Source organism: Esox lucius, chromosome 14, assembly GCF_011004845.1.
Source record: "Esox lucius isolate fEsoLuc1 chromosome 14, fEsoLuc1.pri, whole genome shotgun sequence".
NCBI classification, from domain to species: Eukaryota; Metazoa; Chordata; class Actinopteri; order Esociformes; family Esocidae; genus Esox; species Esox lucius.
The window spans coordinates 12688427-12712166 of record NC_047582.1 but is presented as its reverse complement, the minus strand read 5'-3'; the positions used below and the strand labels follow the sequence as shown (position 1 = coordinate 12712166).

The 23740-nt window shown below is 41.8% G+C and overlaps 2 protein-coding genes across 6 annotated transcripts; one reads left to right on the top strand and one right to left on the bottom strand.

Annotated features, from left to right (window-relative positions):
• The first annotated feature begins 220 nt into the window (after positions 1-220).
• On the top strand, positions 221-17151 carry myo1hb (myosin IHb). Of its 4 annotated transcripts, none has more exons than XM_013137088.4 (32): positions 222-452; positions 8563-8724; positions 9010-9125; positions 9249-9447; positions 9826-9906; positions 10003-10182; positions 10365-10463; positions 10571-10684; positions 10834-10905; positions 11004-11123; positions 11308-11375; positions 11466-11571; positions 11673-11753; positions 11956-12047; positions 12212-12306; positions 12528-12574; positions 12916-12996; positions 13117-13222; positions 13396-13513; positions 14252-14365; positions 14459-14535; positions 14614-14682; positions 14791-14875; positions 14966-15128; positions 15227-15310; positions 15634-15727; positions 15817-15872; positions 15963-16098; positions 16216-16286; positions 16402-16499; positions 16590-16689; positions 16786-17151. In XM_013137088.4, exons 1-32 carry the CDS (start codon positions 423-425, stop codon positions 16825-16827), a joined length of 3156 nt encoding a protein of 1051 aa, XP_012992542.2. In that variant the 5' UTR covers positions 222-422; the 3' UTR covers positions 16828-17151. The 4 variants fall into 4 exon arrangements, with proteins under 4 accessions (XP_019908642.1, XP_012992542.2, XP_010875905.2 ...); XM_010877603.4 differs by having other exon boundaries at positions 223-452; positions 10003-10191; XM_010877604.4 differs by lacking the exon at positions 222-452 and adding an exon at positions 3793-3910 and having other exon boundaries at positions 10003-10191.
• A 1062-nt stretch (positions 17152-18213) lies between these two features.
• On the bottom strand, positions 18214-22528 carry LOC105014907 (BTB/POZ domain-containing adapter for CUL3-mediated RhoA degradation protein 3). Of its 2 annotated transcripts, XM_020053055.3 has the most exons (8): positions 22443-22511; positions 21705-21741; positions 20866-21079; positions 20521-20690; positions 20303-20389; positions 20133-20185; positions 19770-19965; positions 18214-19680 (listed from the first exon to the last, which is right to left on the bottom strand). In XM_020053055.3, the coding sequence occupies exons 3-8, from the start codon at positions 21071-21073 to the stop codon at positions 19462-19464; spliced, it is 933 nt and encodes a 310-aa protein (XP_019908614.2). In that variant the 5' UTR covers positions 21074-21079; positions 21705-21741; positions 22443-22511; the 3' UTR covers positions 18214-19461. The 2 variants fall into 2 exon arrangements, with proteins under 2 accessions (XP_019908614.2, XP_010875911.2); XM_010877609.5 differs by lacking the exon at positions 21705-21741 and having other exon boundaries at positions 22443-22528.
• Between the last annotated feature and the right edge of the window lie 1212 nt (positions 22529-23740).

Sequence of the window (23740 nt, the reverse complement as noted above, 5' to 3'; positions counted from 1 at the left end):
CGGGCACACACAAAACACGAGGACTCTCAGGTAATACGCTGAATGAGACCTTCCTTCATGAATGATTAACTCTTAGAACTCCCGGAGCCAACAAGCTCATTATGGACAGGATAGGAGTGACGCTCAAGCAGGAAGTACTAGAGACAGTCCCCTCCGCATCCCCAGAACCTAGCCAGTTCTGTCAGAGAGCATGTGAATCAGTGTACAGAAGGAAAGCAGAGCTTGAGCCGATCGGCAGTCAGGTGAACCACTCAGAGGGATATGCCTGTGTCTGAGATGGCCAGAGGCTGTACCTGGCTGTAGAATGCAAGCGCTGCTTGGATGAACAGCCTCAGGACAAGATCCACATCCACTGCACACGCTGGGACGTTCGCTGAAAGTTGTTTGGATTCTTTCTGCTCCTGTACACAACCCACTGAACCATGACTCACATGGCTTTGGAGATGACTGAGGTAACATTGTGCTGTGCTTTTATTTGTGTATTTCCCCAGTGTTCTGCATACAGATTAATATTCCATTGAGAAGTGTAGTTGCCCAGAATTAGATAATGACCACCACCAAAACTATGACTAATAAATATACAGTATCTAATAACATCACGTATAGTGTACTATTATATTTTCTACCGCATTTGAGTTGCCAGTACAACACGATCCTATTGCTGCATGAAAGGAGCTCTGTGTGAGGAGATCAGAACGGTCACATCTGGAGCCTCCTGAACGTGTGTGTTGCCCTGGGTGATGGGATGGGTGGTGTCAGTCAGTCCACAAGGAGTGCTATCTCTTTCAGGAGCCTAACGGCCACTTTGTGACAGAGTAACAGGATCCTGTGCTATAGTGAGGAGCCTGGGACAATGGATTGGCCTCTCGGGTGATGGTCGTCCAGTCAGATAGGCTTTCCTGTTCCGCCTGCCGTCACATTTTGGTGTCTTGTTGCTCATTTTCCGCCTCAACCGGAGTCATCCTGTCTCCGCATCCCCCCGTCCCGATTTGTGTGGGATATCGCCTGTTACAGGCTTCTCTTCACTCCTGTCGACCTCTCCTTTAAAACTACGGAATTCTCTTCTGATTGCCATTACCGTTTAGGTGACACTACATTCAGTGGAACTGTGTCGCTCACTGTGTGTTTTGTCCTGTGTGAGTTGATATGGATTTTGTCCTTTGGCCAGGTTGTCCATGTCTTGAAGACTTGGTTGTATTTTCTCATCAGGTCAGATTCCCTCTGTATGGCTGTAATCTCTGCCTCCGAGGCATACGGCCGGTCTGCTCATCCGGATTCCAAGAGAACGCAGACAGAGTGCCAAGGGCAGGCAATGCAACTTTACCACTCAGAGCTCGGTATTAAAGGCTGGAACAGATCAGGTGCAGTAGGGCAGTAGTCTACTTGATATCACTTTGGAAAGGTCCTTGTGAGTTTAGGAAATGAAAATAATTTAATGTTTTCTGTCAGGGATTATGAGTGTATAAAGCTGAAGTGCGCGCACACACACACACGCACACACACACACACACACACACACACAGACACTTTCTGCGTTTAGGAAGGCTCCAGGTCCCATGTCTGTGCTAGGGTAGAAAAGAAGGTTTAATCCTCATGGCTTCTTTTTGTGTATTGTCTGATTGATTCTGACATATCAAATGAGGTGTCTTCAGTGATATTGTTCACTTGTCTTATTGGTTTAACATGATGTTGGGCTGGGACGAGAAGGGAGGGAGAAGGGCTAAGGAGCAGCGAAAACACAGATGGCCCCAACATTTCCACAACTTTAACCCATTTACCATTTCTCCTGATGATCCGAATAACTCTTCAAATATTTTTCAATGAAACCGTTGATTTTTTTCATGAGAATTACAGTTTTCATGGTGAAACACATGGGGAGAATGTTGCAACATGTTAATTACGAAGGACTTATATTATGAAGGACATGTTATGAAGGACTTATATTATGAAGGACATATTATGAAGGACTTACATTATGAAGGACTTATATTATGAAGGACATATTATGAAGGACTTATATTATGAAGGACATTATGAAGGACTTATATTATGAAGGACATATTATGCACTCCAGGACTTGTTCTTGGGTATTCAGAAAAGACAAATAAATCCCCCCAAGCCACCGAGGCCACACCCCCTGTTGGTCTTTCACTTGGTCTATACACCCCCCCATACCCCCACCCACCCCCAGGATTGCCCTCCTTGCATTAAATGGGCCAACTATCTTTTGTGTTTGGACTGCTGAGTGTGAAATGTACTTTGACGTTGAATGTTTCTAATGAATAATGACTGAATAGATATACCCGCTGAATGTGTGCAATGGATTGTAGACTGCCCTTTAAATGTTTCTCCACCTTTTAATAGCACCAAAAATGCTTTTCACATGCTGGAGGGGCACTGGGTGATGATGTTTTCTCAACTTCACAGCCACAATGACTATAATAATCCATTCTTGCAGTTCAGGAGGAAAAAAAGTACTACAAAATTGAATGGGAAACACGTTTAGTATCTCAGAACTGGCAACCATGTTTGAAGGGGCTGGCATGGGAAATGGTGGGAGAATGCGGGTTGGAATAGGAGGGTTGGGTTTTTCTGAGAGGAATACATTGAATATGTTTTCAGAACTCTATTGCCCCCCTGTGTTCTAAGTAAAACATTCTAGATGGCTGTTCTTAGATTTAGCCATATTTCTTCTGGGAGCATGTGTTTTCTATGGGGGCCTGGGTAGGAGCCTCTGAGGTTTATGGGATTGTTTCATTCCTTCCCATTCATTTACCACGCAGCTTCTGTGGTACACTATTCACCATAGTTAAGGTGTTCCCCACCAAAGTTGACTCCAGAACTGTCCAAAGTTCACCACAAGAAGAAATGAAATCAACTTTAAATCAAAGCTGATATTTCAGTTATCAGAAGCTTTAGTCTATTAAGAACTGCATGTAAAATGTTTGTCTGTCCCTGTACAAAACTCACCTGCTACCTTTTATGAGCAAGTTCTGTCATTAACTGATGCATGGTAAACCATCACGTAACCGTATCCATGAACAGAAAAGGTTGTATGCAGCGTTGGATACGGGTGATTCTGAAATTAGTAGCTGCAAGCATAAAAACAGTGAAGGGGAAATCCTTTTTTGTCCATTTTCTGGAAAGGAAATCCAACACTGTTAGAAATAGTGAGAGTGTGTGTTTTACTCTTGATTACATTGTAGCTTATTTGCTGTAAGTGCTTTTGCTTATCAGGTTAAGAACTTCAGTGTGTGTTAAGGCCATCCGTCATTCCTTGCCTAAGGAAATGGCATCAGGAAGGCTCTATGAAAACAATAAAAGAAGTGATGAATCGCCTCATGTATTGGTGCCCTTGGCCCATCTTCCACCCGGTAACTGGGACTGGTAGTGTTGCTTTCCTGTAAGAGGGGCTGAAAATAGTCTGTTTCCCCTAAAAATAATAGTCCATGAGGGGACTGCCATCCAAGGCTTTCAAAGAAAGAGACAATTTTAATCATTTGTAATTTCTTTGTAATCCGGTTACACATGTCACTATGGGATTTAGGGGACAACCAACATACACTTATTGAAAACTCCTATTAGCCCTTAACCCTAACTTCAAACATAGGTCTAAAAAGGCCTTTTTTTCAGCAAAATGTCCTCATGTCAGCAGATTTTTCATAGGTGTCTATACTTGCAAGGACCTTGGGTTCTCACAAGTATAGTTCTATAAGTAAACATGCACACACTTACCACTTCTGCTTCCTTTCTAGCAAACATTTCATATTAGTGGTTTCCTATTGGTGGAAATGGAGGGGGCAATATGTCAATGTTTCCTGCTCGTCTGTTCCCTTAAATAAATCCAGATGTTCAGTATAAAAAGGGATTGCAGCTCACAGCAGTCTGAGACAGAAGACTTTTACTAAAGGTAGGGGACTTGCTATACATACTTTAATATATAAGGGTATAGAAAATGTGTTGGATTATCTAAAGTTGTATTCACCATCTGAAATGCTGGTATCAATTATAATATTATGGTACCTTGGGGTCAGATTCATTTGGCATTGCTGCGAGCCAAACCGGTGGAGCATTTGAATATGTTGGATGATACTTTCACTGTAATTAAGTAGCACAGATCCATCTGATAATGTTACCTGATGCATAATACTGTGGTCCAAAAGCTAATTTGTTTGGCAAACAGGACTGTATGCACAATGACACAGTTGTTCAAGTGCATGGAGTTAGTTCAGGTAAACTTTTCAATCACTCCTTCACCTTTTAATTGTCTATTCCATGTTGGTAAACTTTGACTTCTGTTCAGTATATACATAGTGTAAGGACATGTTTATGATAAATTAATAATTATTGTATATTTATAAAAGAGCAAATGTTTAGAGCAGGTGATGGGATTTTTTTATGTACAGATAAAGAGTTATGTCTCAGATCATGTCTCAGAACATGTCTCAGATCATGTCTCAGAACATGTCTCACAACATTACTCAGATCATGTCTCAGATCATATTCAGATTATATACAGTTGACCTCAGGCTTTCTCATCCAATTGGTTTTGAGAATGAGAAAGTAGCTAAGGATGCAAATGAAATCTTCTCCTTCCAAAATGGTTGAACTCCACAGAGTTAGTTTTTATGTTCTGGAACATTCTAAAGAACCAAAACGGAGCTCTTATTAACAACCAAAATGAAACCCTTGTGGAGGTTGTGGAATGCTGTCAACATGAAATAAAATGTTACACATTGCTTCCAGCCACAATTCGTCACACCCACAAAAAAGGATCAAACGTCCCTCAATGTCTGTACAAAAGCGTCTTGTGAAAACTGTTAATTCAATCCCAATAATACAGGAGTAGAGTGAATGTTTAAGCAAAATGTACAGTTAGGCCCGGAAATATTTGGACACTGACACAATTGTCATAATTTTGGCTTTGTATGCCACCACAATGGATTTGAAATGAAACAACAAATATGTAATTGAAGTGCAGACTTTCAGCTTTAATTCAAGGGGTTGAACAAAGATATTGCATGAAATGTTTAGGAATTGCAACCATTTTCCTACACAGTCCCTTTATTTCAGTGGCTCAAATGTAATTGGACAAATGAACACAATCATAAATAAAATGCTAACTGCTTGAAACCTGGAACACAAAGAAATAACCAAACGCTGGGTTTCCTCCATTATGATGCTTTGCCAGGCCTTTACTGCAGCTGTCTACAGTTGTTGTTTGTTTGTGGTTCATTCTCCTTCAGTTTTGTCCTCAGCAAGTTAAAGGCATGCTTGATCAGTTTGAGATCAGGAGGTCTTGGCCATTGCAGAATATCTCACTTCTTTGCCTTAAAAAATTCCTGGGTTGCTTTCACAGTATGTTTTCGGTCATTTAAAGGTGAAGCGCCATCCAATCAACTTTGCTAAATTTGGCTGAATCTGAGCAGACAATATATCCCTATACACTTCAGAACTCATTCGACTGCTTCTGTCTTCTTTCACACTATCATTAAACACTAGTGACCCAGTGCCATTGGAAGCCATGCATGTCCACACCATCACACTGCCTCCACCGTGTTTTACAGAAGATGTGGTATGTTAGGATCATGAGCCATTCCATACCTTCTCCATACTTTTTTCTTCCCATCATTCTGGTACAGTTGGGCTACAGGGCTGGCTTTTTGAGATGTTTTTTGGCAAAATCTGGCCATTCTATTCTTGAGGCTTATGAATGGTTTGCACCTTGTGGTGAACCCTCAGAACGCGTGAAGTCTTCTCTTTATGGTAGATTTGGACAATGATATGCCTATCTCCTGGAGAGTGTTCTGCACTTGGCTGAATATTGTGAAGGGATTTTTCTTTACCATGGAAAGGATCCTGTGATCATCCACCACTGTTGTCTTTCGTGGATGTCCAGGCCTTTTTGTGAGCTCACCAGAGTGTTTTTCTCAGAATGTAGCTGTAACTGTTGATTTGCCCACTCCTAATGTTCCTGCTATCTCTCTGATGGATTTTTTTTTGCAGCCTAAGGATGGCCTGTTTCACTTGCATTGAGAGCTCCTTTGACCGTGTGATAATTGATAAAGAAATAATGAAGGTATAGCCCACACCTGTCCATGAAACAGCTTTAGAGTCAGTTGTCCAATTACTTTTGATCCCTTCAAGAGGGGGCTACATATTTAGGAGGCTACATATTGAAGAGCTGTAATTCCTAAACCCTTCCTCCAATTTGGATGTGCATACCCTCATATTAAAGCTGAGAGACTGCGATGTAAGCCCATAATCATTATAGAACTGTACCTTGAATATATTTTGGTAACCTGTCAAAATAACAAAACATAATAATTTCCGGACCTAACTGCATGCATCTTAGATACAGTGGATATAAAAAGTCTACACACCCCTGATAAAATACCAGTTTTTTTAATGTAAAATCTGAGACAAAGTCTCATAATTTCAGAATGTTTTCCTCTCTTAATTTGACTTGTGAACCATTCAATTGAAAAACTAACTGAAATCTTCGAGGGGGAAAAATGAAAAATAAAAACATTACAATAACCTGGTTGCATAAGTGTGCACACCCTCTTATAACTGGGGATGTGGCTGTGTTCAGAATTAACCAATCACATTCAAACATTTTAAATAGAAGTCATTACACACCTTCATTTCAAGTGACTCTGATTAATCACAAATAAAGTTCACCTGTTCTCGTAGGATTATCCTGACATTTTCTTAGTTGAATCTCAGAGCAAAATCCATGGTCCGCAGAGAGCTTCCAAAGCATCAGAGGGATCTCATTGTTGAAAGATATCCATCAGGAGAAGGGTACAAAATAATTTCCAAAGCATTAAATATACCATGGAACACAGTGAAGACAGTCATCATCAAGTGGAGAAAATATGTTATGATCTGATGGAACCAAGGTTGAACTTTTTGGCCATAATTCCAAAAGGTATGTTTGGCGAAAAAACAACACCCAAAGAACACCATGCCCACAGTGAAGCATGGTGGTGGCAGCATCACACTTTGGGGCTGTTTTTCTTCAGCTGGAAACAGGGCCTTAGTCAGGGTGGAGGGAATTATGAACAGTCCCAAATACCAGGCAATTTTGGCACAGAACCATCAGGCGTCAGAAAGCTAAAGATGAAGAGGAAGTTCACCTTTCAGCACGACTACGACCCAAAACACACATCCAAATCTACAAAAGCATGGCTTCACGAGAAGAAGATTAACGTTTTGGAATGGCCCAGCCAGAACCCAGACCTGAATCCAATTGAACATGTGTGGATCTGAAGAGGGCTGTGCACAGGAGATGTCCTCACAATCATACAGATTTGGAGCGCTTTAGCAAAGAAGAGTGGGCAAATATTGCCACGTCAAGATATGCCATGCTAATAGACTCCTACCCAAAAATACTTTAATAAAATGAAAAGGTGCTTCAACAAAGCATTCGTTTAAGGGTATGCACACTTATGCAACCAGGTTATTGTGATTTTTTTTTATTTTTTTTTTCTCAAAGATTTATTTTTGTTTTTAAATTGAATTGTTCATGTTATAGATCACATTAAAGGTGAAAAAAATTCTGACATGATTTATCTTTGTCTCATTCTTTTACATCACAAGAGCCTGGCATTTTAACATGGGTGTGTAGACTTTTTATATCCACTGTAGGAACCCTCCACCCACAAATCCCAGAGACAACTTGGCTTTAGTCATGAACAAGCTTAAAAAAGTAGGTAATATCAGTAAGTTCACTTGTCCATTATTGGTCTCATCTGTCAGTGGAATAACATTACCTACATAAAACATTTTCCAGTTAATTTAAGTGCATCCCCATTGAACAAAGAATGTTGAAAAGACGTCTTCCTTGTTGAAAATACATCTTTCAAAGTATTTTGCTCAGTGGGGATCAGCTTTGCCGTTGAGCTTGATGTTTTGAAACTATCGTTGGGTTAAATGACAGGATGGAGTTATATTTGTGAAGGGAATGTGTGTATCCTCAGTAAACAATGACAAAACACTGTTTGCTTTTCGAAGAACATGGAAGTAGATTAGATAGGCTGAACTGAACTCCATTAGTCATGAACTTAGAGGATGTGGTCAAGGTCACCACAGTCTGAGTGGAAATACATTTAGGACCAATAAGAACTGTTTAAGAGGAAGTAAACTGGTTTAGGGTAAGATTTTATCTTTGTGTGTTTGTGTGTATTTGTGTCAGTGAGAACCACATAGCACGACGTCAGACTTGTCAGATTCAGACATCTACTGTACATGGAAAACAGGATACAAAGGGGCCAGACCCAGCAACCCAGGGATGTCCTTAGTACATCTAGGGGAACATTACTCAACCTCCAGACGTTCCAGGGACGTCCTAGCGCCTCTTGTTTGCAGAGGGACCTGTCAATAGGCAGCAAAAGGATTCAAGAAGGAAAACCACAGATTAGCAAAGCTGGAACAACATAGTAATAATTTGGTTGTTGTACATAGTTTGTGTCAGTGATGTTATGTCTGGCTTCTCTGACATTTGCATGGTTGGAAGACATTACTGTAACACTGTGGAACCTCTTTTTGATTGGTCAGAGTCTGGAGGAGCGCTGTAACCGGATTCTCCGGGATATGGAGGGCTCCCTTACAGCCCGGGATCGTGTGGGGCTCCAGGATTTTGTTTTACTGGAAGCCTACACCAGTGAAAGTGCCTTCTTGGAAAACTTGAGGAAACGCTTCCACGAGAACCTAATATACGTGAGTCAGTTCTCCTGCACTGGAGTTATCAAATAGCCCTTCCTTCCTATCAGCTGAAGAGCCACGCTACTTTAAAACCAAATGTCACCCTAACCGAACTGGCCCAAATTGACCTACTGGAACAACAGATACTGTCCTATAACTAATGCTAGTTTGCAACCGTACATTGTTTAATGTCTGATGCTCACTATCACAGGTGATAACACAAACAGTGCCTTTCTCACTGCACACAAGCATTGACTCATCCAACTCTCATCATTTTACCCGCTCATCTATTTCCCACAGACGTACATTGGCACTCTTCTAGTGTCAGTCAACCCCTACAAAGAGCTTGGAATCTACACCAAGAAGCAGATGGATATTTACATGGGTGTCAACTTGTTTGAGCTACCGCCACACATGTAAGTTGCATTCATCCACGTGTTTGCTTTTATCACTACCCCGCGATGAACCAGATACAGCGATCCCTCTCTAAATCCATCAGTAGGTCCACTGAACCTCTCTTCCATTGCCCTCCTGTTTAGCTATGCCCTGGCAGACAACGTCTATCGCACAATGCTAACAGAGAGCAACAACCACTTCATCCTGATCTCAGGAGAGAGTGGAGCTGGAAAGACAGAGGCCTCCAAGAAGATCCTGCAGTTCTATGCTGTTAGCTGCCCCAGTACCAAACTGATGGACAATGTTCGGGACCGCCTGCTGCTGTCCAACCCGGTGCTTGAGGTAACCACCAAAGGAAAATGCGGTATAGGAAATGTCACATTGTTCGCCATTTACAAAAACAATCAATCAAATTACATTTATAAAGCCCTTTTCACATAACCAGTTGTCAAAAAGTGCTGATGTAAAAAGACTAAGACCCCAAAGAACATTCAACAACCACAATTTGGTGCACAGTTACTTGGAAAAACTCCTATTAGGGTAGAAACATAGGAAGAAAACACGTGATTAGCTGGACTCTGAGGGATTGTCAGTCATCTTCTGGCTGTGCTGAGTTAAGATCCGATGACTACATGACCTTATAGGGCCACATCAACATTTGTGCACGGCTGAACATGTCCAATGACTGATGAAGTGCTCTGAACTCTGTACCTCTCTCAGGCTTTTGGAAATGCCAAAACCCTGAAGAACGACAACTCCAGCCGCTTTGGGAAGTACATGGACATCCAGTTCGACCACGTGGTAAGTCTTGAAATTAAGCCTCGCATTTCCATAGCAAAACATCTGAGAAACATGAAAATCAGCATGCCAATCACCGTTAGATCTTCAACTGTCTAGGGGGGAGCAGTTGGTGGTCACATCCTCAGCTATCTACTGGAGAAGTCTCGGGTGGTGCACCAAAACCATGGTGAGAGGAACTTCCACATCTTCTACCAGCTGGTGGAGGGAGGGGAGGAGGACCTTCTACGATGGCTGGGTCTCCAGAGGAACTGTCAGCAATACAGTTACCTGGTACAGGTGGGAGAGGTAACATGTCAATTAACAATTATCTGGTACAGGTGGGAGGGGTAACGTCAATTAACAGTTACCTGGTACATGAGGACCTTTACATTTGAAGAAAGTGTCAATGAGAAAAAATAATCAACGAGTCCATGGAGTGCAATTAACCTCATCCAGATAGTATATCCTATCTCACACAGGGGGAATGTGCCAAAGTCAGCTCAATCAACGACAAGACTGACTGGAAGACAGTACGGAAAGCCCTCACTGTCATTGAGTTCAGTGAGAGCAATGTAGAGGTGAGTCCCAATCTTGAACTTTCTATCCAAGTGTACGTGGCGTCATATCGCTGACTTATCGTTAATGTATCCCTTGTGACCGTTGTCTCCTCTGGCCCATGATGTAGAGCCTTTTTGCAATCATTGCTAGCGTGCTTCACCTTGGGAATGTGAAGTTTATAGCTGACTCACGCGGATATGCCACTCTCAACAGCAGCCCAGAGATTCATTGGCTGTCCAAGGTGAGGACAGAAACATATACACTAATGGACAGTCACAACTATTAGCAACACATATAGGCATATAAAGACACTACACGGCAACATTTTCAAATGAGGTGTAATGACAGTTTTTAGTAGTGTGTGTGATTGGTTGTTTCTTGGTTGTGTAGTTGCTAGGCATTCCTACACAGGTAATACAAGTGGGTTTGACTCACAGGAAGATTGCTGCCAGGTCAGAGGAGGTGAGGAAAATGCTACTGTTTTTGGTCCTATGAATAAAACTTTATACCAGAACAGTTAAAACCGCCCACTTGAAAACCAATCTCTGTGTGATGGTCAGGTGCTCAGTCCCTTCACCATTGACCATGCAGTGTATGCCAGGGACGCTCTAGCCAAAGCCATCTATGGCCGGACCTTCACCTGGCTGGTCAACATGCTCAATGAGTCTTTGGCCAACAAGGTTAGTGACCCTCAATGACTTAGACAAGAACAAAATTGTCCTGATCCATTATACTGTATCCAATCAGTCTTTAGTCAGACTTAACAAATATGGTCAAAAACATAATTAAAAAAAATCATACTGCTTTCCAACTGAACCAGTCATAAATCCTTTAAAGGCTGACTAGTAGAGTCTGTCTGTGTAGGACTCCTCCAGGAAGACAGTGATTGGGCTGCTCGACATCTATGGATTTGAAGTGTTCAATGTGAACAGGTGAGGGGAGACACAAGGGCTCCGTATTAGATAGTGATGGTTCAAGTGTCAGCAATCTTAACCCTAATGCCTCGTCTCTGTGTCTTTTAGCTTTGAACAGTTTTGCATCAACTACTGTAACGAGAAACTGCAGCAGCTCTTTATCCAGCTGACCCTGAAGTCAGAGCAGGAGGAATATGAAATGGAAGGCATTGAAGTAAGTGATTCCCCTCTACTCAAATCTCAGTTTAGACGGTAACAAAATCTGTTGGAACGGCCTACACTGGTAAAGGATTTAAAGCTCCCACTGTTTTTCAGTGGGAACCAGTGCCGTATTTCAACAACAAGATCATATGTGACTTGGTGGAGGAGAAATTCAAAGGCATTATTGCAGTGCTAGTAAGTAGATGACTGAGTGACTGACTGACACACTGAATGAATGTCTGACTGGCTGGCTGGCCGGCTGCCTAACTGATAATTGACATGCTGACTGATGAACTGGTTAACTGACGACTGATCGGTCGACTGACTAACTGATTGAAATGACATTGTATATTTGGATTCTCTGACGTCTTGACACGGTCACTCTCCTCCCCACTAGGATGAGGAGTGTCTACGCCCCGGGGAGGCCACAGACATGACCTTCCTGGAAAAACTGGAGGAGAAGATGGCCGGTCACCCCCACTTTATCACGTGCGCCATCCACCCTCCTCACTAACGCGATAGACAGCGTGACACATTTCTAACATTTTGTAATGCCGGGCGTATCAGGTGACAGCTGAGGATGGGCGGGCCACACTGTGCCCCTGTAACACCTGACCGGGACATCCTCTTCTCTCTCGGTCCACTTCCCGCAGACACAAGCTGGCTGACCAGAAGACCCGGAAGACTCTGGAACGAGGAGATTTCCGCCTCTTACACTACGCGGGGGAAGTCACATACTGTGTGGGCGGTGAGAGATGAGTTCCACCACATAATGCTCCAAACATTGCTATCCCTCCCACAATGTGTCAGTACACTGCTCTCTAGAACTTTCTCTTTGATGTGTCTCTTCAATATTTCAGTAAGTGCATTATGTCCCATGGGTCTCTCCTAGTTCTCATCACCTTCTCTCACTGTTAACAGCCTTTATCTGTTTTTCCTTCTCTCCACTCTACCGGTCTGTTTTTGCAGGATTTCTCGACAAAAATAATGATCTCCTGTACAGGAACATTAAAGAGGTATGTGTAGCCGGGGATTTAACTGGCACAGCAGTGGCTAGGAACCTGCTTCCTGCCAACTGTTATATTATTCATTGTTAAGTACACCTGTGAATTATAGAGGAGCTGACTGTTAAGCAATGCTTTGGGATAAATTGAAAGGACTGTTAGGGCGAGGGCTGTGGGAGATTTTGTTCGACTGCCTCTTTGTTTCGAATACAAACCAGTCCTCTGTCTTTCATCCTGCATATTTGGCACGGCCTAACTGTGCCAGAGAGTCTGAGTTGAGCTTAGATCACGTTTTAACAGTGAACAATTGACTAATGAATCGAACTGTTACCTGAGAGATTTTCCATCTTCAGGTCATGCGTCAGTCAAAGAATGCCATCGTCCAACTCTGCTTTCCCACCACCGAGCCAGACAGCAAGAAAAGACCAGAAACAGTTAAGAGACTTTTGGATGACACACAGAATAAAATGGAAACATATCTGTCCTTTACTGTTGTGCGTGGAAGGTGATCTGATCTTGCCATATGTTTGCACGCGAATCCTGTGTCCCCTCAGGTGGCCACTCAGTTTAAGAGCAGTCTGGTGGGTCTGACTGAGATCCTCATGTCTAAAGAGCCCTGGTACGTCCGCTGTATAAAGCCTAATGAAGGCAAGCAGCCAGGTGAGAAAACCACACATTGAACTACAACGCGCACACCCTAACAGCCATAAACACCAAACACCATAACGAACTTTCACTAATGGACTTGACCCATGCAAGCCTCACAGTGTGATGGTTCATTTATATTGCATGGCCTGATCCCTTGGCCTTGCGATGTCTGTTGCCCGGTGCAGGGAGCTTTGACGACGTGTTGGTGAGACACCAGGTGAAGTATCTGGGGCTGATGGAACACCTGAGGGTGAGACGGGCTGGATTTGCTTACCGCCGGAGATACCAGATCTTCCTTCAGAGGTGAACATTATCTGCCCATCACACTTCGGTAGATAGCTTGCAGTTGCTCAATACAGCACAGTCATTTTATGATTCAACAATTTAGCAGACGCTCTTATCCAGAGAGACTAGGCATGTTTAGGCATTTTTTCTTCCAGTGCTGGCCCCTGTGTTAATCCAATCCACAGCTGGGTGTTGAAAGTGACAAAATTATGTTAATAATATTACTATTAAGATAGCTGGCTAGATGAAATGCTAAGGAAATAACTGACTTTCCTAATTGTCACTGACAAAAATCGAGTCACTGACAAAACAACCTGCTTATGCACAATCACAGTTTGGCTTGTGTTCTACTATTCTTACTGTCAGTGGTAAGCAATGCTTGACTTGGGCCGAAATGGTCCGGAACTGCGTTTCGGTACTTCTAATTTTGGGCAAATGAGTGTTCTGGTTGCTTTTTTTTTTGAAAAAGAGCCATCTGGGATAGGCTACTTTAATTGAACAAGCCTTTTTTAACACATACATTTTGAATAACGTAATCTAACATGGGATTTATCAGTTCCTGCACTTATCCCAAATCAAGTGCTGATGATAAGTTGAGACACAAACTAAGCCCCGTCCGCTGCTAAAAAAAAGAAGTTTTTTGGACTTGAGGCTAAGAAATTGCTTATATTGCTGATGTCTATACATGGCTGCCTTACTGTATGTTGATCTGATGTGCTCTTATGAAACACAGTGGTTCTATATTGTGCCGGTCAGGTACAAGCCCCTGTGTCCGGATACCTGGCCTAACTGGAAAGGTACAGCTGCGGAGGGAGTGCAGTGTCTGGTAAAGCACCTGGGCTTCAAGCCTGATGAGTACAAGATGGGCAGGTGAGTTGGTCTCCAGGATTATTGGTTTGGGTTTATCTGTTAACCCAGCCTGGCTGTTTCTCACCAGTTTATATTCCATGTATACCATAAAAGGACCAAGATCTTCATACGCCACCCCAGGACTTTGTTTGCCACCGAAGATGCCTTTGAAGTCTGCAAGCATGAGCTGGGTAGGTATTGGCTCCAGCCTAATGACCGCTAAACCAGCCTCAGAAGTCAGCTTTAATGCATGTCTCTGTATTTTCCAGCTACAAGGATCCAGGCTAAGTACAAAGGCTACAGAGTTAAGGGACACTACATGAGACAACGTGAAGCAGGTGGGTGCTGAGCCAACTACGATCTATCTTTGACGTCCTTGGACCTATTGTAACATATGTCATAACTTTTCATGACAATAGCCTAATCACTTTGTTCTGTATTGTTAGCAACAACTATTGAGACATGCTGGAGAGGCTTGAAAGCCAGGAGAGAAAGGCAGAAGAGAGCTTGGGCAGTCAAAGTGATCAAGAAGTACGTTTTTATGAAGGGCAGAGGTCTGACATCTAAATGGTAGAACAATTATCAATCTAATTTTGTTTACTTTGTGATTGTATATTGTAGGTTCATTAAGGGCTTCATGACCAGAAATCAACCAGTCAGTGTTGACAATTCAGAGTACCTGGACTATGTCAGGCAGAATTACCTAACACGGCTCAAGGAAAGTCTACCCAAAACCGTTCTGGACCAGAACACCTGGCTAACCCCTCCTCCTATTATGAAGGAGGTGAGTCGGTTGAGAATGTACTTAAATAGTGGTGCTCATGTTGTTCTACACGCCTTTGTGTGAAGGCATAATACCGTGCACTCATTATGTTCTTATAGGCCTCAGAGATGTTGAGGAAACTCTACACCCGATACATGGTACGGAAGTACATACAAGGAATGACAACAGAACGTAAAGCCCAGGTAGGCAAACCCTAAAGGCAGAGGTGCTTTAACAAATATGTACTGTTTTTACTGTACACATACCCACTGATGACATTGCTTATTGACTATAACTGTGAAACTTGCATAGTTAACCCCGCAGAAAAGAAGTGTCTTGAAGCAAATGTGGTTAAATCAGCTCTTCACATGTCCTTAGACCTGTCTATTTGGAAACAGAATTCCCCCAATAATGCACTAGCTAATATTAATAATCACTGACGAGACATTGATCCAGTAATGGAAAACACTGAGTTGACCTCAATATCACTCTGTATCACCCCTCTATCTTTTTACCCCGTTTCTAGTTGCAAATCAAAGGACTGACCAGTTCCTTGTTTAAAGGAAGAAAGGAGAACTACCCTCATAGTGTCAGCAGACCATTTGTGGACACCAGGATTAGTAAGGCATAAACTGTGTGCTCATGCCCAATTGTACGCCTCTGAATTAGCAACGTTTATAATTATGATTTTTTTTGTCATTTGATCCAGGTGAGGAAGACATCCACATTAAAGTCTATCAGATGATTCGGCAGGAACACATTAAGGTAAACAAAAACATGGAGTCAGTCATGTATCATTTTGACTAAGAAATAAACGTTCAAACTAAAGTAATCTCCTTCCATGCCTTCCCCCAGTACAGTGTTCCTGTGGTGAAGTATGACAGGAATGGTTTCAGGCCTCGTTTCAGACAGCTGATATACACAGGAACTGCTGCCTACCTGGTGGAGGAGGCCAAGATCAAACAGCGGGTGCAGTTCAATCAACTCAAAGGTTAGCCAGTCAAAAACACTGACCAGACAAGTGGGTGTAGTTCTCATGTAATTCTAGCAATGGCAATAGGCTGTATGAACTGTGTTAATTCAACCTAAGCAATGTGTGTTCCTTTAGGTGTCTCAGTCAGCAACCTCAGTGACAACTTCTTTATCCTCCATATCCAAAGTGAAGACATCAAGCAAAAGGTTGGCTGCTAACATGTCTCTTTCTTCATGATTTTGCATTGGTTCTTTTTAGAAGGGAACTGAACTAGTCACTAGTAATACATTTACCTTTCTTTAAATTATTCTATTTACTTAGGGGGACCTGGTGCTGCAGTGCGACCACATATTTGAGGCCTTGACCAAGTTGTGTTTGGTGGCCAACAAGGAGAACTGTATCAACGTAGTCCAGGGAAGGTAAAACCTGCTCAACACACTACTTATTGAGATGATTTTCCTAAACAGTTGTCCAAAGTGTTGTTCATGTTGTCATGGGTTCATTTGCAGCATTAAGTTTGACATCCAGCCTGGCAGAGAGGGGTTTGTTGACTTCAAGAGTGGCCAGGAGACCATGATTTACAGAGCAAAGAACGGCCATCTGATGGTGGTATGAAACGACAGCGTGGTCATTCCATTCTAGAATAAACCAATCATATTGATCAATGACATCTATGACAAACCCTCTTCTCTTGTGTTTCCTCAGGAATCTACTCGAACAAAGTCCCGGCCTATGATCACAAACTGAACTGCATCCCTTGCACTCATCCTCAAATAAAAGGCCCGGGATAATAATCCAGTTCAACAAGGGTTTAGGCATCGAAGACCAACCTGAGTGTTCTCTATAAGGAGTGGACATAATGAGCAATCTAAAGGGCATTCTGCCACCTATTATAAACATTGGAAATATCAACAAATGGTTCAATCTAACATTATGTTAATAGGCTCTGTGCACAAGCGTATGGACGAACTTCCGCTTTAGCCGGATGTTGGCATATCCGGTTTAATTAAGGCGATCACCCGCGTCGCCCAAAATTTCTGTTTTTTGTAGATTTCACCAAGACCTGCCTAAAATAAGCATTAGTGATGTCCATCAAATTGTTGATGCCTGGTCCCCTGCTCCAACAAGCAAACGGAACAAGGGATTCAAACTCTACGTATCGAGTTATCTGCACAACTACGAGGATAAGTAGTTTACTGTGGTGTGCCGGCCGGCTATCGGCTAAGCTAGTTAGCGACGTGTTCCTTTTAGTGTAGAATTAGGCAGGACAATAGAACGCATAAAAAGTCACCCTAGCCTCAAAAACGCCAAAAGAACGCTGGCTGAGCTGGAACGCTAGCGCGTCCCTATAGGAAGTGAATTGAAACTAACCTCCGTTCAGCCTCTTCTAACCTGAATGAAGCTTAAAATTCCATAGCCTCAAAAAAGCACCAAAACAGGTCTCCTCTTTTATTTTACTACTGTAACCTCATTTCACAACGAAACTGAAAAATTACAACTGGCATAGGAAGTAATCATCTGGTCCTATATGGTATTAATTGCACTTAAACCTGCGTTACGTGGAAGTATATAAAAAATCGCCTTTTCTGACTATTTCTTGTCTAGCGTTTGAAGTCATTGAATGGCGCAAGCCATATTTAATTAAAAAGAGGACATTCTCCTGATTAAAATGATGCCCCACTTGTACCTTGAAACTTAAATGAGTCACGTACATTATATTTTTTTCCGTACAACAGCATCACTCATCTTGTTGTGAGTTTAGGTGTTTACTAATGAGGATGAGTATTAGTAAGTAAAGCGGAAACTGCAATACCGACTTCTAGACAAAAGCGGAAGTTCCTCACTACGCTGGTGCACAGAGTCTATTATGTTCTGCTCTAACGAGAACTTCACCTGGTATTGAGCCACCATGGAGGGGCCACTGATAACTTATTAAGTGGTCAATATAATTGGGATCATTTGTGAAATATGATTTTCGCTTTTGGTACATTTTCACTTAATAGTAAAATCCCATTTTATAGAGGTATCAGCCACATGGTTAAATAATTTAAACATTTTATTTTGAATTTGTATGTGTCATACTTTTTATACTTTCTCATAATGATGCTGTAATATATGTCCATTAAAACCAAATATAGTAATTCATAAAAATCTTTATTGTAAGAAAAATATGTTATATACAGTGCAAAACACATCCTCATCTGAAATATTTGTATATGATTCTGATATTCTTGGTTTCATTACCTGGTGAGGGAAAAGATTATTTGATCCACTGCTGCTTTTGTACGTTTGCCCACTGACAAAGAAATCAGTCTGTAACTTTGTGTGTGATCTCCAACAACTATTTTTCCATGTCACCTTTCAGCAATACTTAACAGGCAGCAATTATATAAATTTGTTCACAAAGAAGAAAATCAGAATGCATACGTGATCCGACATCTTAAAGGCTCTTCAGAACGCCAACAGAGAATGAATCCATGACTACAGGGTAAAAGGTGACTGTAGTTACACCACTCGATCTAATGAATTGCTCTTGGGTTTCTCTAAGTAAAGATTTAAGATTAGATTCACCAAATCCAGCCTTAACCATCCAAAACTAGGACTAGGATCCAGGATAACTTCAACCTAACCTATTACAATTCAGTGTCTTTGTAGGTAACACCCTCTGCTGGATGAAATCAATACACAGAAAATAAAAGCACCCAATTTGTAAACGCAGTAAAATTAAGAGTTTACATAACTTCTACTCTGACTAATGAATACATTTTCATAAATGTTTTATCTAAAACTGCTGTGGTAAACAAGCTATTGTTATACAGCATGTAACTATAACCACTGATATTCAACTGATTGACCAGAACTAGCAATCCTGAAACAATTAACATCAAAGTAACCTTTTCGTGACACGATAAAGTAAATGAATTAACATCAGAGCAACGTTGTAGTGACATGATAAAGTGAAACGTATTGTAAGCAGCTCTAACATATATACTTAAGGCACATGATCTCCCACTGGGCACAAGTAACACAAGTACACACACACAGACATAGACTGACAACACAGGGAAATAAACCTTGTAAAATAAGTATCTGACTAGGGAAGAAAAAATATTGCTCACGGTGGTTTTAGGAAACACTGATATTGACGATGGCTGACACGTCAACTCCAACACCCAAACCACGGTGCTTTGAATGACTGGAGTATAGCAGCAGTTTATTAGTGGCTGGGCTGCAGGAGCACAGAGGTCACTTGTGGTCGACTTCAGAAACCGAGGGGGGGGGGGGGGGGTTACATTTGGCAGTAGTGATCTCTCACATGGCCTCTCTTACGGGGCACCACTGAGGACTGCAGATCCCGTCCGTGTTGGTTGTCCGGCCTGATCACTGGTGGTGGTGAGTGCGATCATCGGGCCGTTTGATGTGGATGCGACGTAGCCTTTCGATGCGCTCCCGTTCCTCGTCCTCGTCCAAATGGTGGGAGCGGCCCGCGGCGCCCCCTGTAGCCTCCAGCAAGGCGTTGTCAGGACCGCGCCCATCCTGGGACTCGTACAGGAGAATGTTGAGCGTCTCCTCGTAAATACGAGCCTCTGGGAATTCCACCTAGGGAAGGCCACACCAGTCAGAACACAGGTGAAGCAAGAAACATTCATATCACCTAAGGTGTGCCTTCGCCACGGGAAACTGCATACCTTGGTTTGCTTTTTCTCTGTGGCATAGACTATAGAGGTGCAGCAAACTTCGGCGATCTTACGGCCCTGTCCGTAGAAGGACCAGCAGCAGATCTCATCCCCGATTACGTCCTTGATGAAGAGCACACGGCCATTGAAGCGCAGAGACAGCTTGTCGAAAAGCTCAATGTTCTTTAGCATGTTGTCATCAGAGTTGCTGTGAAACGTGTAGGGCGACAGCGGTTACATTTTCACTGTGAATATGTTCCAGTCGCTACAATGCACGACAGCCTGTCAGTAGCAAACGTGACAGGAAAACGGAGTTGCCTCCGTAAAGCTGTCCCTGTTAGTCTTCACCACAATCGTCAGGAATGTTTAACCAACCTTGTGTAGGAGTACTTGTTGTTACTCCTGTTGTATAACAACTTGACTGTGGGCTGCAATAAAGAACAAAAAGGTTTTTGAGAAACAAATATGCTTTACAGATAAATACATCTCCATATTCTATACAACTCCTAAGCTCCGAATGCATTGTGCCCCGAATATATTTTTACCTTGTTGGAGGTAGCAATGAGTCTCTGTTCCTCCTTTGTGGACGTGACCAAGGGTACTTTACAGAACGGCTCATACATATCTTTGTTCTGAAAGGACACAGGAAACAGGACAGGGACAATTCGATGGGAACACGGGCCACAACAGCATGCTGAGACAAAGGGACACCCAGATGGAGATGTATTACTGGTGTGTCCAGTGTTAAAGTGATACACAACACCTGCAATGCCGCGTGGCACTCATCGGCCAGCCCCTGAACCAGGTAGTACTTGGCCTCAGCCAGGAGCTCCTCCACCTCCCTCCGGATCTCTGGCAGAGGTACAGCACCGTCCCGCAGGTAGTTCAGAATGGTCCCAAAGTGCTTCCCACACCGGTCAATAAGGATCCAGCCTGCACAAGAGGCCGGGGCTCGTTACCAGCACAGCAGAAATAAAAGACCACGCGTTTGCGTCTTCATACACAGCTAACTCCCAAAACGCGATGGGAGTAACGTTAGGGGTGTTACACTGCAACGCTTAGGGACTGTATTCGGCGCAGTGACCAGGAGCCATGTCATCATCAATACCTTCACTGTCTGTGAGGACCTCCATCCTGCCACTGAACATGGCTTTGAGCATGGTGTCCTGCTTTGTGAGGGTCTGCATGGTGGTGTAGTAGAGTGCCCCGCCCACGTTCAGCTTGACGTACTTGGAGCTAGGGCATGAGCCCTTGAAGGATGTGGTACGGGTTGTAGCCGCAGGCAACGCCGAGCTCACCGCACTAACTCCTGACATCTCTTCCTGTGGAACCAAACAGGCGTTGTAAAGCTGATGTTAATCAGGCACTCCGAATAACTTGCATAATAACTAACTAGTTCATTGTTTTTATTAAATGTTTTCCCCCAGAATTTGTTTCCTTCCCTAAACTAGATTAAATTGCTAGTTAGCATATATAAGTTTAATAGCTACAGGTTCTTAGAATGGGTCAATGTTACATCTGCAAACAGCTAATGGACCAATGTTAAGTCATCAAAAGTAAATTAGCTGTTCTCTGTAATGTATTTAATATATGTTCATGTTTTTGTTAAATGTTAGTACTAGTTTTATTGTTGCTGTTAATAATAAGTGCTGGACCCCAGTAAGACTAGTGTCAGCTAATCGTGAACCAAATAGGGATACCATGCTCCACCCTCTCATTCTGAAGTTATGGGACGTGAAACAGCAGTTTTTCCCATAAACATTTTGAAAGCAATGCTGGTTATAGTGGTTTAGTTATAGAAGTGAAATTGGATAAACACTGTAAACAGACACTGTGATCAGAAATGTTGTCCATGTTAGGCATATAAATGTGTGGCCACATGATTTCCTGAACATAGTGGGCGAGTCTTATTAACCAATGAATGGAAATTCAATGCAGTCAACTAACCCAAGATCCACCAAAGCGAGTTCTTTCCAATGAAAGGCTATTTAAAAAAAGAGCAGAACAAACATGTTGCGTTCTAGCATTTTTGTACATGATACTATGTGAAGCATGTTTAATAGCAGAATTACATTTTAACTAATAAAATACCCTTCTACAAAGTCTACATGACTTCATTCTGGGAGAACTGTACAGAGATCACATTTTTGTTCTATCTTGGCGAAACTCGTTTTGCTTTCTCACTACCATATTTGGTAATGAGTGGAAACAATTCAGATTTATACATCTGGTGAGCAATCTGTGTCCTTGTTTTATCCATGTTTATACTAGTTAAAGGACTTACCTAGTAGCTAAATCAAGGTTCAAGTTAAGTTATAGTCAACCATTGACTAGACTGTCAACTCTGATCTGGCGTGCTGACATGTCAATCAATCAACACCATTTATTTTATCAATAACTTCAGCCGTTGTCATAAAGATATTTTACAGACATATGCACTCTAGCTATAAACAATTAGAAGATAGAACATCCACTGTTTTAACCAGAGATCACTCCCCTCAACAAAAATAACTAGGCATTATCGCTAGCTAGCTAGCTCTGTAAACTACGCCGTACAGTACTCGTAGGTTGGTAAACATACTGAAAATTCCAAAGCTAGCTGACCTTATTTTACGTGTACAATATAATTAAACGGCTAAATCGATGTCTAACTAGCAATATATATTATTTTATTTAAAAACGAACCATAGAACACTTGGACAGACAGCTTTGAAGAACGAAGTAGGGCAGGACCACTGTGAATCGCTGTGAAAAAGTTCAGAATAAAAATGTACTTCCGCGTCACGAAATGTGTGTTAATCCTTCAGAATAAAGGTTTTTCCTATATAAATTGTTGTCACTTACCAGACGGTTTTATCCCGCGAGTTCTCTTTCCTCAAATGAAAAATAATTGTCATGGGAAATCACTCATGGAAAAGCCATTTCTTGATTGCTGATATTCTGTTCACTAAATATTTTTTATTCAAGCAAGAAAACAAGCACTGTATAGGAAGTCATTGTGCTGTCTAAATAGCTTTTTAAAATGTTTTTTCAAGATCAGAAAATATAGTTTTTAATGCGTTTTTTCATGTACTCTTTTCCAAACAAAAGTAAAAGAAATGATTGCGAGTGCACAGCACTATAAGGGGAGAGTTGGTTTGAACGCAAACTGGTGTTGTTGTAATTCAGCAAACGTCCAGTAGGTGGTAAGAAATTATGGATAGCTTCTTTAAATTGTTATAACTGGGCCGAGTGTATTAATAAGATTAAAATAATGAATGTATTCACACGACAAACCTTTTTGAAAAATCTATGAATTAGAATTTTTTTAAACCCTCAAATTAGGTCCCAGAGACCCCTCAGGCACCCCGTTACCAGGCATGTCTGGGGAAACCCTATAATATACCTGATTTGGGTTTAAAAAAAGAAATATTTACACATATATATCCTTTTGGGTATCCCTGCCCCAGGGTAAAACGCCCCTTTAACATTTCCTTATCAAAGTTTCTTCATTTTGAGACTTTCATTTAGAAATTGTGGAGGTCACAGCCTTATTCTTGCCTGTTTATTTTTTCTGGCAGAATGAAGCACCTTTTAAAACCCACATGTTTTTTAAATGTTCCAAATAAAAGTACCCCACTTAATAGCAGAAAGCTTCAATAACCTCTAGTTATTCCTGATATTAAAAAGGTTTGCTTAACAGCAACCTGTATTTGTCCATATTTACATTGTGCACATATTTATGTGACAGTTGCAAAACGAAAAACCAACAAAAAATTGGGTTTGGAATCCACAGCAGGATCTATATATTGTGTTAATTTAATGGTTAATTTACTGTACCCATTTTCCCTTCTATAAACCAATATGTATTTCATGTACTCTGTCAACTGCAATGACATCGCAAAAGGACTATGATCTCCTAATTAGACACCACATCCAATGCAACTTGACAGTATAAAACAAATTACAAAACTTGCTAAGATTAAACAAAATTGAACCATTTG

Bases quoted from the DNA above. Each gene is read 5' to 3' on its own strand.
- LOC105014907 (XM_010877609.5), bottom strand. The intron at 20,691-20,865 runs GTATTGATGATG...CCTCTTGTGCAG, and splicing joins GGTCCTCACAGACAGTGAAG to GCTGGATCCTTATTGACCGG. The intron at 19,681-19,769 runs GTATGCAGTTTC...GGCCTTCCCTAG, and splicing joins CAGAGAAAAAGCAAACCAAG to GTGGAATTCCCAGAGGCTCG.
- myo1hb (XM_010877603.4), top strand. From the start codon at position 423: ATGACTCACATGGCTTTGGAGATGACTGAG. The intron at 9,907-10,002 runs GTAAGTCTTGAA...TCAACTGTCTAG, and splicing joins ACATCCAGTTCGACCACGTG to GGGGGAGCAGTTGGTGGTCA. The intron at 15,728-15,816 runs GTAAGGCATAAA...CATTTGATCCAG, and splicing joins ATTTGTGGACACCAGGATTA to GTGAGGAAGACATCCACATT.